At 41.3% G+C, this 16,304-nt stretch overlaps 1 protein-coding gene and 1 long non-coding RNA gene across 7 annotated transcripts in view; both read right to left on the reverse strand.

Annotated features, from left to right (window-relative positions):
• Positions 1-16,304, reverse strand: part of LOC309643722 — a 445,978-nt gene that overhangs the window by 172,233 nt on the left and 257,441 nt on the right. The window lies entirely within an intron of this gene.
• The window catches only part of LOC309643696 (uncharacterized protein), a 335,906-nt gene that overhangs the window by 76,219 nt on the left and 243,383 nt on the right, over positions 1-16,304 (reverse strand). For all 6 annotated transcript variants that reach the window (XR_014253977.1, XR_014253978.1, XR_014253979.1 and 3 more), the window contains one exon: positions 3,327-3,425. Coding sequence is in view for 1 of the 6 variants with exons in the window: in XM_082426677.1 (XP_082282803.1) it covers positions 3,327-3,425 (99 nt within the window). In the remaining 5 variants the exon portion in view is untranslated. The remainder of the gene's footprint in view (positions 1-3,326; positions 3,426-16,304) is intronic.

A 16,304-nucleotide genomic window follows, 5' to 3' on the forward strand; every position in this document is an offset into this window, starting at 1 on the left:
ATGTCAATGGGAGGCAAAGACACATGCCAGCCTACCAAGCAACCTAGAGCGGAACCCGCTGAGCCTGTTCTGGCGCCTGCAGTTACCAACTCCCACCTGGAGTCTCCTGAACCCAGGCAGGAACATCTGGGTCATCCAAAGGTTCCATCTGTTTTCTCCAAAAAGCCATCACCTGTTTAAAGAAAAAAGCCTACAGGGGAGCGCCCTGCACCACCCTAGATCATCCAGAAACGTTCCCCTCCTTACTCCATTGTTTTCCAATCCTGATTTTGCAAAACTGCAGGTGGCTCCCCCTCATTTCAAAGTATATTGAGAAATTCTTAGATTCAATTCTCAAGACAAAACTCATTCCATTCCGTTTCATTTTTGAAAGTGTCCGGCACCACATTTCAGAGGAAATAGAGAGTAAATTAAAGTTAAAATTAAGCAAAGGACTACTAATACTCTTGTATCCCGCAAAATAGTAATACTATTAACTGTATTACATGCAGGACAAAAATATTCAAGTCACCTGATTTACTGGGGACCTTTGAACTTTAAAGAAGTACTGGACCCAGGGGTTTTTAAGCAGCTCTTCTGCTTTGTGCATAGAGATGAACTCTGGCTCAAATTACATTTCCCCATCCAGCCATTCCTTCACAGATGTGACCTCAGACTGGTAACGATCTGCACCACTGCCTTCTGTGTTCCTTCCCCAAACTGGCTTCACATGAAATGCAATCAGAGAAATAGATTTGCTCCCAGTGGTGGCCACTGCCTGTATGAAACAGTGGCCATTTCTGGAGATGAAATATAATTTCCGCTACTGTGCTCATAGGCACACCAATGTTTTTATTCACTCACTCATTCATCATTCAACAAGTAAGAATAGAGCCTCTATTCTCTACCAGGTCCAATGCTAGGTGACTGAGATACAGAAGTGAACAAGAGCAACCTATCCCTCTCCTCCTTTGAAGCTGATATTAATTAATTAATAATACGTGACTAAAATGATTGCAGACCAGAATAAGTGACATGAAAAGATAAACAAGGATCTAAAATAGAGAGTAACAGGTAGAACTGACCTCTGCATTTAAGCAGAGACTGACTAAAAGAATGAGAAGGAACTCACAATGCTAAATTCCAGGCACTGCCTTCCAATTATTATACATTCAAGGGGAGGAAGAGCAAGCGCAAAGCCCCTGAGGTTGGAAAGAACTTGGTGAGTGCAGAGATTAAAGGCATGGTTTTCCTGGTGCATAGTAACCAAGGGGAGAATAGTGCAGAAGGAGACAATGTCCACTACCCCGTTACAGATGTGCCCAGCTGCCTGTCTGCTCCATCTTCTGAAGGAAGTACATCAGAATGCAGTCAGGAAGGGGAATGACATAGATAGATATGGCCTTGAATCTGCTTTAATTTGTAAAAAGAAGCAATCACAAACTTTGAGACTTTCAATGACATGGGTAATATACTGTCTGTGGCATACCTCAGTCCTGAGAATACCACACCATCATCTTGGAACACCATGTTTGAAGATCTGGAATCCCACAATCCTGGCTCCTAATGCTGGTCCACACCCCCTAACCTGTCTGAGATTCAGTCTCCAGCTGACACATGATGAGATCTGCCAACAGGACTGACTTAAGAAGGCACATCTTCACTAAATGCCACCCTGAGTAGTAATCCTTTGGATATTTACTTAAAACTCATTAACTGATTGATACTTTATCAAATAAACAACTTCTGCTTAAGCCAGTCGTAGAGCCCACTTGCCCAGCAAACACAAAAATGAATGCTCTATAGTAGGGCTGTCCAACAGAAATGTGATGTAAGCCAAACATGTGAGCCACCTGTATAAGTCTAAATTTTCTAGTAGCCGTATTAGAAAAAGGTATTTAAACACAGAGAAATTAATTTAATAATATATTTAACCAACATATTTGAATAATTTATAATTTTAACATGTAATCAATGTTTTTAAAATTATTAATGAGACGTTTTACATTCCTTTTTTTGTATTGTCTTGGAAGTTGGGTATGTATTCCACACTCACAGCACATGTCAATTCGAATTAGCCACATTTCAAGTGCTTAATAGCCACATGAGGCTACTGGCTGCTATAACGGACAGTGAAGCTCTATAGAGACAATCAGACTTTTAGACATCTGTACCCTACGAGCTGTCTTAAGTATAACTGCAAGACTGATGAAGGTTAAGAAAAAATAAACAAAGCAATACAGAGAGAGCAAATCCCATGCTTCAAAAGTCCATTCTGGTTTCTGAATGTTGATGAAACTTTCAACTTTCCTGCCTTCCTGAACTATGACTCATGGAGCATTCATTTAATCATCTATGTATTCATTCATTCAACAAACAGTAACTGAGCACCTTCTATTGCCCAGGTACCAGGTGCCAGGGACGCAGACACGAACAAGCATGATTCCTGCCCACAAGATGTTCCGTATTTAGGTAGGAATCACCTGACCCGATGAGTAGTCAGCACTCCTCAAGATTTCTCCCTCCCCAGCCAGAATTTTGGAGAAACAGATTCTCGTTTAGACTCCTCTACTAACAAGCTGTGAATCCCAGAGAAAGCATTTTCCCCATCAGAGCCTTTGCTTCCTAATCTGTAAAATGTGAGTTAATCTGAACAACTACTAAGCGTCCTTCCAGTCTGAGATGGCAGCTTCAGCCTGAACCCCACTACCCTGTTTCTTATCCTAATGATGTGTGGGAACGTGGGAGAGCAAGCTGAAGAAAGGCCCCTCCCCTACCTCCACCCAGAGGAGAAGATGCAGCTTTGTTTTCTTCTGAATCTTTTCCCCCCTGGGCCTTCTGTGGTTGCAGGAGTGGTCTAGCTTTGTTTTACTTTGCTTTGTTTTAATTACATTCAAAATTAGCAAAACAATCCCTATGGTCCACCTAGCAGGGTAATTGGCCCATTTGGTACATCTGACTATGTGGCGAGACCCCCCTGTCATTACACCAGAGCCCCACACGTATTCTGCTCCCAGGTAGATGATGGCTAAGGAACCCAGAGAGCTTATCTAGCCCATCATTAACCTCATTTTGAGACAGCCCCAGAGGCAGTCCTTCAGCCACCCGCACAGCCGGCTGTCAATTGTGTCAAGCCAGTAACATATTAGTTAGCAGGGGAGCAATCCAAAGAGGTAACCATAGATCCAAATGCCTAAAAGATATTCTGGAATGTGGTAATTACATCCTGCAGCTGCCAAGGGGGTCCTCTGTGAGTTCACAGATAGTAGTTGTACCACGGGAAGAAGAGGATGGGTAACAGCAGCCAAGCTGTTAATAACAAACAACAGGTCTTGGTGGGAACTCACCGAACAGTCCTCCACACTTCAGTCCTGATCTATCTTCAGGTTCCTGCAACTGTTCCCAGGAGACTGGCTCCCTTCGTGTGGGCGCTGTGTATTCTGTTCCTGAACGCAAGAGATAAGGGGCAGAGGGAAAAGCGGTAAAGTTAAGAGTAAATAATAGGTGGGTTAAAAGGAGAATATTCTTGGTGTTACCATGGATTCTGTGGCTCTGTTCTTGTAAGTGAAATTTCCCAATTTCCATGTTTTTAAAAAACAGGCAATTTTCATACTTTTTTTAATAGTTCTTTTGTTCGTATTACTAAGCAGTATTCCATTGTACGTATACCAAAATTTTTTTATCCATTCACTTGTTGATGACCATCTGAGTTGTTTACAGATTTGTGCTATTACAAACAAAGCTACCGTGAACATTTGTGTATGAGAGAATGTGGCAAATGTCAGTTAACATTTGGTGAATTTAGGTGATGGGTATGTGGGTTCACTACGCTATTCTTTCAACTTTTTCTATGTTTGAAATTGTTTCAAAATAAAAACATACAAAATGAAGTACAATTCTTACTGAACCTGATTAAAAGATATTTAAAACTTTTAAAACAATTATCATATGGTAAAATTGACTTTTAATGTACAGTTCAATGAATTTTGAGACATGTATACATATGTAACCACTACCACAATTGAACATTTCCATAGCTCCAAAAAAAACCCCTCTGCTATGCCTTTATATTCACACTGTCTCCCTAATCCTAACCCCTGGCGACCAGTGATCTCTATACTCCAACCATTCTCTTTTCAAGCATGTCATATAAATGGAATCATACAGTACGTAACCTTTGAGACTGGCTTCAGTATAATATATTTGAGATGCTGCATGTGTCCAAATCGCTGCATGTGTCAACAGCTCATCCCTTTGGGTAGCTCAGGAGCCTCCACCTGTTGGACACTTGGGTTAGTTCCAGTTTGGGGCTATTATGGCCAGAGCTTATAAGAACATTTGTATACAGGTTTTTATGTGAGCACAAGTTTCATTGCTCTAGGATAAATACACAGGCGCATGACTGCTAGGTCTTCAGTAAGAGTATGTTTAACTTTATAAGCAACTGTCAAACTTTTCTAGCAGGGCTGTGCTATTTGGAACACTTGCCAACAATGGATAAGTGTTCCCAGTTGCCCCTCATCTTAAACAGCACTTGGTGTTGTCAGGTTTTGGGGTGTACTGGTATAGGATTGTGTTTTTTAAACACAAGGTATAGTTGATTTACAACATTAGTTTCAACTACACTGAACACCTATATTAGGTGTATAATATAATAATTCAAATTTTTTTATAGATAATAATCCATTTATACTTATACTTATTAAGAAGTACTGGCTAGATTCCACGCACTGTACAATACACCCTTGTAGCTTATTAATTTTATACATAGTACCTTATACCTATTAGTCCCCTACCCCTATCTGAGCTCCAACTCTCTTCCCTCTGCCCACTGGCAACCACTGGTTTGTTCCATGTGTGAGTCTGTTTCTTTCTTTTTTTGTTATATTCACTAGTTTGTTTTATTTTTTAGATTCCACATATAAGTGATAACAAACAGTATTTGTCTCTGTCTGACTTAATTTCACTTGGCATAATACCCTCCAATTCCATCCATGTTGTTGCGAGTGATAAAATTTCATTCTTTCTTACGGCTGAGTAGTATTCCTATGGGTGTGTGTATACACACACACACACACGACATCTTCTTTATCCATTCAGCTACTGACGGAAACAGGTTGCTTCTATATCTTGGCTATTCCATAATGCTGCTATGAACATTGGGGTGCATGTATCTTTTCAAATTAGTGTTTTCAATTTCTTCGGATATATACACGAAGAATTGCTGGGTGGAACTGCTGGATCATATGCTAGTTCTATTTTTAGTTTTTTGAGCAACCTCCATACTGTTTTCCACAGTGGCTGCACCAATTTACACTCCCAACAACACTGTACAAGGGTTCCCTTTTCTCCACATCCTCATAAACATTTGTTATTTGTGGTCTTTTTGATGATAGCCATTCTAACAGGGGTAAGGTGATATCTCATTATGGTTTTGATTTGCATTTCCCTGATAATTAGTTATGCTGAGCATCTTTTCATGTGCCTATTAGCCATCTGTATGTCTTCTTTGGAAAAATGTCTATTCATTTCTTCTGCCCACTTTTAATCAGGTTGTTTGGGAGTTCTTTTTGATATTGAGTTGTATGAGCTGTTTACATATTTTAGATATTAACTCCTTATTGGTCATATCATTTACAAATATTTTCTCCCAATAAGTAGGTTGTCTTTTCCTTTTGTTGATGGTTTCCTTTGCAGTGCATTTAACTCAGTCCCATTTGTTTATTTTTGCTTTTATTTCCTTTGCCTTAGGAGAGAGATCTAAAAAGATATTGCTAAAATTTATGTCAAAGAATGTTCTGCCTATGTTTTCTTCTAAGAGTTTCATGGTTTCTGATCTTACATTTAGGTCTTTAATCCAATTTTAGTTTATTTTTACATATGGTGTGAGAGAATGTTCTAATTTCATTCATAGCTGTTCAGTTTTCCCAGCACCACTTACTGAATAGGCTGTCTTTTCTCCACTGTATATTCTTGCCACCTCTGTCATAGATTAACTGCATGGGTTTATTTCTGGGCTCTCTGGTCTATTCCATTGATCTGTGTGTCTGTCTTTATGCCAGCACCATACTGTTTTGATTACTGTAGCTTTGTAGCATAGTCTAAAGTCAGGGAGTATGGTACCTCCAGCCCTATTCTTCTTCCTCAAAGTTGTTTTGGCTATTCAGGGTCTTTTGTGTTTCCATACAAATTTTAAAATTATTTCTTCTAGTTCTGTGAAAAATGCCATTGGTATTTTGAAAGGGGTTGTATTGAATATGTAAATTGCCTTAGGTAGTATAGTCATTTTAACATTAATTCTTCTAATTCATTAACATGGTGTATCTTTCCACGTTTGTGTTGCCTTCAATACACAGTATTGAAGTACAGGTTTTTTACCTCTTTAGTTAGGTTTATTCCTAGGTATTTTATTCTTTTTGATGCAATTGTAAATGAGATTGTTTCTTTAATTTCTCTTTCTCATAATTCATTGTTAGTGTATAAAAATGCAACAGATTTCTGTGTATTAATTTTGTATCATGCAACTTTACTGAATTCATTGATGAGCTCTAGTAGTTTTTGGTGGCATCTTTAGGATTTTCTATGTACAGTATATTGTCATCTTCAAACCATGACAGTTTTAATCTTCCTTTCCAATTTGGATTCTTTTTATTTCTTTTTCTTGTCTGCACTGTAGCTTCCAATAATATGTTGAATAAAAGTGGGCATCCTTGTCTTGTTCCTGATCTTACAGGAAACACTTTCAGCTTTTCACCATTGACTATGATGTCAGTTGTGGGCTTAATACATATGACCTTTATTATGTTGAGGTACATACTGTCTACACAAACTTTCTGGAGAATTTTTTTCATAAATATATGTTGAATTTTGTCAAAAGCTTTTTCCGCATCTATTGAGATGATCATATGGTTTTTATACTTCAATTTATTAATGTGGCATATCACGTTGATTGATTTGTGAATACTGAACCATCCTTGCATCCCTGGGATAAATCCAACTTGATCATGGTGTATGATCCTTTTAATGTATTATTGAATTTGGTTTGCTAATATCTTGTTGAGGACTTTTGCATCTATGTTCATCAGTGATACTGACCTGTATTTTTCTTTTTTTGTGATATCTTTGTCTTGGTATCAGGGTGATGGTGGCATCATAGAAAGAATTCAGAAGCATTTCTTCCTCTGCAATCATTTGGAATAGTTTCAGAAGGATAGGTGTTAACTCTCTCTAAATGACTGGTAGAATTCACCTGTGAAACCATCTGGTCCTGGACATTTGTTTACAATTATTATATCTTCTTGGATTGATCCCTTGATCATTATGTAATGTCCTTCTTTGTCTCTTATTACAGCCTTTATTTTAAAGTTTGTTTTGTAAGATATAAGTATTGCTACCTTGGCTTTCTTTTGATTTTCATTTGCATGGAATACCTTTTTCCATCTCCTCACTTTCAGTCTCTGTGTATCTTTAGCTCTGAAGTGAGTCTCTTGTAGGCAGCATATATGTGGGTCTTGTTTCTGTATCCATTCAGCCACTCTATGTCTTTTGATTGGAGCATTTATCCCATTTACATTTAAAGTAATTATTGATATGAATTTATTGCCATTTTGTTAATTGTTTTGGGGTTGTTTTGTCGTTACTTTTTTCCTTTCTTCTTTTATTCCCTTCCCTTGTGATTTGATGACTACCTTTAATGTTATGTTTGGATTCCTTTCTCTTTTTTGTGTGTGTCTCTATTATAGATTTTTGGTTTGTGGTTACCATGAGATTTATATATAGCAGTCTATATATATATATGATTGTTTTAAGTTGCTGGTCTATTAATATCAAACACATTTTAACAGCCCTGCATCTGTACTCTCCTCCCCTCACCATTACTGTTTTTGACATCACATTTCACATCTATTTGTTTTGTGTGTCCTTTAACTGCTTACTGTGGATATAAATGATTTTACTACTTTTGTCTTTTATTCTTCCTACTAGCTTTGTATATGAATTATTTACTACCTTTACTGCATATTTGCCTTTACCAATGAGCTTTTTCCTTTCATAATTTTCTTGTTTCTAGCTATGACTTTTTTTCACTTAGAGAAGTTCCTTTAACATTTCATGTAGAGCTGGTTTGGTGGTGCTGAACTCTTTCAGTGTTTGCATGTCTGTAAAACTTTTTATCTCTCCATCAGATCTGAATGAGAGCCTTGTCAGGTCGAGTATTCTTGGTTGTAGGTTTTTCCCTTTCATAACTTTAAATATACTCCCTTCTGTCCTTCAGAGTTTCTGCTGAAAAGTCAGCTGACAGCCTTATGGGAGTTCCCTTGTATGTGACTTGTTGCTTTTTCCTTGCTGCTTTTAATACTCTCTCTTTATCTTTAAATTTTGCCATTTTAATATCAATGTGTCTTGGTGTGGTCCTATTTGGACTGATCCTGTTTGGGACCCTGTGATTCCTGGACTTGGATGTCTCTTTCCTCTCCTAGGTTAGGGAGGTCTTCAACTATTATGCCTTCAAATATGTTATTTGCTCCTTTCTCTCTTCTCCATCTGGGACCCGTATAATGTGAATGTTAGTGCACTTGATGCTGTCCCAGAGGTCTCAAACTGTCCCCATTTCTTTTTATTCTTTTTTCTTTTTTCTGTTCAGTGTCAGTGATTTCCACTATTCTGACTTCCAGCTTGCTGATCCATTCCTCTATGTCAGTCTATTGTTGATTCCTTCTAGTGTATTTTTCATTTCAGTTATTGTTTTCTTCATCTCTGGTTGCTCTATATATTTTCTAAGTCTCTGTTAAAAACTTCTTAAATTCTCACTCTATTCATCCATTCTCCTCCTGAGTTATTTGATCATCTTTGTAACCATTAACTTGAACTCTTTCTCATGTAGATTGCCTATATCCACTTCACTTAGTTCTTCTGGGGGTTTATCTTGTTCCTTCATTTGGAACATGTTCCTCCATTTGGAACATGTTCCTCTGTCACCTAATTTTGCCTAACTTGTTATTTTTTATTTCTATGTATAGGGTAGGTTGGTTACATTTCCCAACTCTGGAGATGTGGCCTTCTATAGGAGACGTCCTATGTATTCCAGTAGCACACTGCCCTCATCACCAGAGCTATATGCTCTGGGGTGACCCCTATGAGGGCTACTTGGGTCCTTCTGTTGTGGCGGGCTGACTACTGTGGGCGGTCTGGTACAGATGGCTGGTCCTTGGTCCAGTTGGTTGCCAGGCTGCCTTTTGCGAAGGCTGCCAGCTGCTGGTTGCACAAGGTGACTGGCTGCAGAATCCTGGTGCAGGAGAGGGGAGGTGGGTAATGCAAACTCACTGGTTGGTATAATCGTGGCCCAGGTAATCCCAGGGCTGGTTCCCTCCCACCAGTGGGTGAAGCCAGGTCTGGGGCTAGTACTGGCCCACTAGCACACAGAGCCAGGTCCTGGGGTCTGGCTGCAGGGCCCAGGGATCCCAGAGCTGGTGTGGGATTGCTGGTAGTTGGGACCAGCTCCTGACACAGCTGGCTGTGGGTCTGGGGTGTCCCAAAGTTTGTGTTGGTCTGCTGGTGGTCAGGGCCAGGGCCCAGCCAGTCCCAGGGCTGGTGCTAGCCTGGCTGGTAGGTGGGTGGGTCTGCAGGCTGCGGGGCTATGGTTGTCCTGGGAATAATGTCCACCCACTGGTGGGTCAGGCTGGTCCCAAGGCTAGAGCAGGCTTGTTGGTGGGCAGGGCTGGGGATTCTGGGGCTGGTGTCTGCCCACTGATGGGCAGAGCTGGGTCCCGAAGTCTCTGTCTACAGAGTCCTGCGGGTCCTGGGTCCAGTGCCTGTGAACTGGTATGTGGGGCCAGCTCCTTAGCCCTCTAGTGGGCAGGGCCATGTTGGGGTAGCTGTTGGCTCTGGGCATCTTAAAGCAGCCTGTGTAATGGTGGGTTGGGCTGTGTTCCCACCCAGTTACTTGCTTGGCTTCAGGCATCCCAGTACTGGTGCCTACAGGATGGTGGGCAGGGGTGGGGCTGAGTCCTGAGGTTAATAAGCTAGAGGGAGGATTCCAAAATGGCACTTGCCAGCACCAGTGTTCATGGGGTAGAAGGAGCTCCCCAAAATGGCTGCCGTCTGTGTCTGTGTCCACAGAGTAAGCTCAGTTGTCTCCTGCCTCTGCAGAAGATTCTCCAAGATCGGTAGGTGGGTCTGACCCAGACTCCTTTCAAATTACTGCTTCTGCCCTGGGTCCTGGAGCGTGTGAGATTTTGTGTGCACCCTTAAGAGTGTATTCTCTATTTCCCACAGCCCTCTGGGTCTCCCAAAAGTGAGCCCTGCTGCCCTTCAAGGCCAAATGCTCTGGGGGCTCCTCTTCCTGGTGCAGGGTCCGCAGGCTGGGGAACCTGATATGGGCCTCAAACTTCCCACTCCTTGGAGAGAGCCTCCGCAACTATAATTATTCTCCCATTTGTGGGTTGTCCACTGGGGGTGTGGGACTCGACTATATACTGCGACTCCACCCCTCTTACCCATCTCATTGTAGTTCCTTCTTCATATCTTTAGTTATAAAAGATCTTTTCTAGTATGTTCCAGTTTTCTTCATCAATAGTTGTTCTCTAAACAGCTGTAATTTTGGTGTGCCCATGAGAGGAGGTGAGCGCAAGGTCTCTCTACTCCGTTATCTTAAAAGTCTTGATTCAATTTTTCATACTTTATCCCAAAATAGCTTTTGCCTAGTTTGCTTTTCCATTGACAGTAAAATAGAATACAAGGCATCAAATGATCCAAAGTTTCAACTTAGGGGATTCACTAGATGTGAGTGGAACCAGGGGCTCTAGAATATCCAAAAATTTGAGTAAAGCCAATAAATTTTCCCTTTCAAGAAACTTCAGCTGTGCTGTTCAATATAACCCATATACCTTAGCCATCTCCATTTGAGTCAGCGTCCAGTGTGGAACTCATCTTTCAAAGGTGCATGGAACATTTGGTTGTGAGGCTCTGCAAGCTATATTCCCACTCACAAAAGATGGCACGTCCTGAACCCACAGCAGTCAATGCTAGTTGATCATGATAATAATTCTCACAGACCCCACCCAGACTCAGACTCAGAACCATATTCAACCCGGAACCCGAGGCACACTTACTAATTGATCAGAGTTGACATGTCATTCTGACCTAGAATCTCCCCTGAATTATAAATGGATCACATGTATTAGTTTCCTATGGCTGCTATAACAAATTACCATAAATTTAGTAACTTAAAGCAATACAAGTTGAGCTTAGAATCCTAGAGGTCTAAAATGGAGAATTCCTTCTCCAGGCATTAGGGAAGAATCTGTTTCCTTGCCTTCCCAGCTTCTACAGGAACCCACATCCCTTGGCCTATGGCCCCTTCCTCCTCTTCAAAGACAGCAGCATACAAAAGAGCATCTTCTCTCCTCTCAGACTTCTGCTTCCACCTGTACATCGTCCCTCTCTTACTGCCTCCCTCTCATAAGGACCTTTGTGATTACATCAGGCTCATCCTGAAAATACAACATAATCTTCCCATCACAAGTTCCTTAGTTTAATCACACCTGCAAAGTCCTTTCTGCCATGCATGGTAACATATTCACAGATTCCAGGGATTAGGATGTGAACATCTTTGGGGCCATTATTCAACCTACCATACCATGTCTTGTAGAAAATTCCCTTGTAGGACCACAGAAGAGGTCTCTTGGTAAGATTTACCTGTGGAGTCTGAGTATATAACAACATGAACTGAGAAGCTTGATTCACCCAAATTTCCAATTATTAATTATTAATGAACAACAGTGATCCTTCAACCAAACATAGAATCAAAATATGTCTTTGGACCAATCACCCCATGCAGTCCACTAAGATATACCATTAAAATGTCAAAATATTTTTCTACCTGAAGAGCATTAAGTTGGATTTGCCCTTTTTTCTGGTCTTCTGGTCTTGTACCAGATAGATAGATAGATAGATAGATAGATAGGTAGATAGATAGATAGATAGATAGATAGATAGATAGATAGATAGATAGATATAGATAGATATGCAGCCTTATAAAAATTAGTTGTAATTGTTCCTTTAACGCACAGCATTTGAAAACTAAATAATAACTGAACCACAACTGAACATCTTGTCTTTTGAGGCTTCAGTAACTACATGACAATTTGCCAGGACCTAAGGTGAGAAGGATGCAGCTCTTAACTGTGCCCCTCTCTTGTTTAGCTTTTTATTAAGATTCCCACTCTTATTACATGTAATGGAGGTTGGTTTCATTACTGCCAATCTGCAAGCTGCTACAGTCACTCTGGGAGACATTAGCATGTCACCACTGAACCAGCTGGGTCACAGAGTTCTGAAATAGGTCTCACTTCTTAGCTTTAAGAACAAAAAAATTAACCACAGAGAGAACAGCATTCCCTGACTTTCAGCACCACCCCAGGACAATGGCAGTGATAAACTGACATTATCCAGTGCCTGCAGAGGTGCAATACCAATACTAGAGGCCACATGCACTTGGCAGACCCAAAGAAACCACCACCACTGAACCTGAAGCTGGGCTGAAGCGCCCTCTAAGAAGATGGCTTGTTGAACAAGACTAATACGACATGGAAAGACATGTCCAATATTCCACTGGGGAAAAATATGCCACTTTTGCTTAATATGTGTATAACTAATTAGAAAGAAGGAAAAACACCAAAATATCAATGATGATTAGCTCAGGGATGCTTTTTAATTATTTATTTTTTGCTTGTGTTTTCTAAATTTTCTGCAGTGAGCACATTAAAACATTACTTTTGTAAAATTAAAAGTTTTAATAAAGATAATAACCACTGGTGTTCATCTTGGCAACAAGCTAACCAAGTCATGTACGATCCTTGTATAAATCAAAGAGGCAAGATTGTATTTGAACTTGTGTAAGCCTGAGTAAAACTTTCTTCATTTTTTTTGAGCTACATATTAGGCAGGTACTGAATGGTAGATACTGCTCCTAGTGATGGGAATACAGCATTAAACAAGGTAAGCAAGATCCCTTGCGGGGGCAGAGGGAAGACAATAAAATATACTATCTAAATGTCAACTAGTTTTAAGTGCAATGATTTAAAGACAAAACAGGTGCTGGGACAGAGAGTGACTAGGGGCCTCTTTATGCTGGATGGCTGGAGAAGGTGACTCTGAAGAGGGAACACAGGAGCTGAGATCTGAATGAGAAAAAGGAGCTGGCCATCAGTAAAGCAGGAAGAGCATTTCAGGCAGAGGGAACAGTCAGAGGAAAAGCCCTACCGTGGAAACAAGCCAGATGTGTTCATGGACAGGAAGAAGGTCAGTATGGCCAGAACTTTCTGAACAAGGAAGCAGATGGAACAACATGAAGTCAGAGAGGGAAGCAGCAGCCAGGTCACAGAGGGCCCTGCACACCAGCATTAGAACTGGGAGACCACTGTGGGGCTTCGACAAGGAGAGCAAGATTTGATTTACATTTTCAAAAGATCGGTCTAGCTGCTATGATAGGATTGGATTGGAGGGTGAAAGAACATAGCAAAGAGTCCAGTCAGGAGGCTACAGAGATAATGCCAGTTAACAGCTGGCAGACGTCTGAACTAGGACGGTTACAGCAGAGGTGGAGAGAAACAGACAATTTATCATGAAATAGAGCTTAGAGGGTTTACTGATGGATTAGATGACAGAGAGAGAGAAAGAAATGATTCAAGGATAACATCCATTTATTCAGCAAGTATCTATGACACTTAATATGTGCTAGGCACTCATATAGTGCTGGGGAGCTGATGGATGGTGGCCCCCCAAAATCCAAAGGCTCAATACAGTAAGACTGAATTTCTTGCTCAGTTAAAATCCAAATCAGTTATTCCTGATTGGTAGGCAGCCTTCCTGCAAGTGGTGATTCAGAGACTCATGTTCCTTCCTTGTTATGGCCCATCTATGTACAACATTTGGCTTTAAAAGTCACTGAGCTCATCCGTATCCATTTGAAAGATAAAGAGTACGGACAATCACACGTGGAAGGTTTGAACAGGCCAAACCTAGAAGTGATGTACATCACCTCTGCTCACGTGCCACAGGCTAGAAATCTATCACACAGCCACACCCATCAGTAAGGCAGGCTGGAATGTGCAGTCTAGGGGTGTGTTCGGGAAGAGGAAATGAGTTAGAAGACCTCCCAGTAGTGTCTCCTACAGACGCCTACTAAGTCATCCAATAGAGAGGTTAAGAAGCAGTTGAATACACAGTTGACCCTTGAACAATATTGCGTTAGGGGTGCAGATCCTCTGCATAGCTGAAAAATCTGTGTATAATTTATAGTCGGCCCTCCATATATGCAGTTCCTCAGTATCTGCGGTTCCACATCGGTGGATTCAACCAACCACAGATCACATAGTACCACTGTGTTTACTAATGAAAAAAATCCGCATGTAAGTGGACCCATGCAGTTCATACCCATGCTATTCAATGCTCAGCTGCACAAGTTCAGGGGAGTGATCTGACCTAGACATAAAATTGAGAGCACAGTCACTGTATAAATGATGATGCAGAACCAGAAAGCAGCTGTTATGGAAAAGATGAGAAAAACTGTTTCAAAAAGGAGGGTGGAAGGTTGTATCAGAAGCTGCTGAGGGGACTTCCCTGGTGGTCCAATGGTTAAGAATCCACCTTCCAATGCAGGGGATGCAGGTTTGATCCCCAGTCAGGGAACTAAGGTCCCACATGCTGCGGGGCAACTAAGCCTGCACGCCACAACTACTGAGCCCACACGCTCTGGAGCTCACGCGCCACAACTAGAGAGGAGCCCGCACGCCGCAACAAAGAGTCCGTGCACCGCAACAAAAGATCCCACATGCCACCATGAAGACCCAACGCAGCCAAATAAATAAATAAATAAATACTGAAAGCTGCTGAGAGGACCAGTAAGCTGAAGACAAAATGTTGACCACAGAATTTAAAAACATAAAGGTCATTGGTGACCTTGACAGAGCAATTTCAGTAGAAAGGCAGAATTAGGAGTAGATCAGGGAAAATGTGAAGTGCAGAAGTAGAGAGAGAAACTATAGACAACAATATCAAGATGTTTTGCTATGGAGAGGAGCAGAGAAATGAATGTGGTACAAGTAGCTCAAGTGTATGTTTTAAGATAGAAAATACTAGAGCAAGTGTAGATGCTCACAGGGATGATCCAGTCTAGAGGAATGGTGGCAGAAAACAAAGGAGAAAACTGCAGCACAAAGTCCTTGAGAAAGGATGGGGATAGGGTCTAGAACATAAGTGGATGGGTTGGATTTAAATAAGGAGAGAACACTTCACTGTAACAAGAGGGGAGATGGAAGGTGTGAGTATAGGCACAGACTCAGGTGGTGGGAAGCATGGAGAATCCTTAGCTAATTGATTTTCTTTTCTTAATAAAGTACAAAGAAAGCTCCTCAACTAGGAGTGTACCGAGAGAGCACAGGACATTTAAGGAAGGAAGGTGTTAAGGAACTTGGTGAGAAAGAAAGTACTTCCCTACTAGGGAAATGCAGTAAGAATCCCATGTGGATAAGAGCTCATTTGAGCTCTGCGGTCCTGGTTTTAATATGAGATCAGCTGGCCCAACTGTATGTTTTCTCCAAGAAGTTCTAGCTACTCAAGTACAGACATGGAGGAGACAGTTGGATGGTGTTAATCAGAACTGGGTCATATCAGGAGGACCACAGAGTCAGAGAGGGACACCTGAGGCAGGAATGGTCCTAACCAGCTAGGAAATCCTAGCTGGGAAAGGTAGGAAGTGTGGACCTGAGGACAAGAAAGGATAGTGAACGGGGGAAGTGCCCCTGGCCTGGAGCCTCAATGTAGTGATAAAGTCATGAGTATGACAGAGAGAGTGGGCAGAGGAGTTGGGAGGAGGAAAAGATTCTGGATGTGAAGGGGAAGAACTGAGAGGCCACAATGTTCACAGATCAAATACCTGAATACTGGAGTCCCCATCACCAATAATGAAGAGAGGACCAGGGGAGGAAAGGACAGCAAGGAGCTGAATACTAAATACTAAATACATCACGGAGTTTGCTATATGGACTAGATAGTTTCCAATTGCACACCCATTACCCTTCTCCACCCTGCACTGTATTATAAACATGAAAAAGCTCCCTGGCCCTCTGGTTTCCAAATGGAAGGCAGTGGAAAGCACTGAGAGTTGTAAGCAGGGGAGTATGGCCTGATCAGATGGGCCACAAAAAAGGGAGCAGCCTTGTCTGATTTGGTTTACACTGAGCATTGGTGGCAGCACACATACCACTCACTACTTTCTTTCAAGACTGGAGAGAAAGTGAAGTGTGCCCTGGGAATACTTATCTCCT

This window comes from Balaenoptera physalus (assembly GCF_965194825.1).
Source record: "Balaenoptera physalus genome assembly, chromosome: 15".
In the NCBI taxonomy this organism is placed as follows: Eukaryota; Metazoa; Chordata; class Mammalia; order Artiodactyla; family Balaenopteridae; genus Balaenoptera; species Balaenoptera physalus.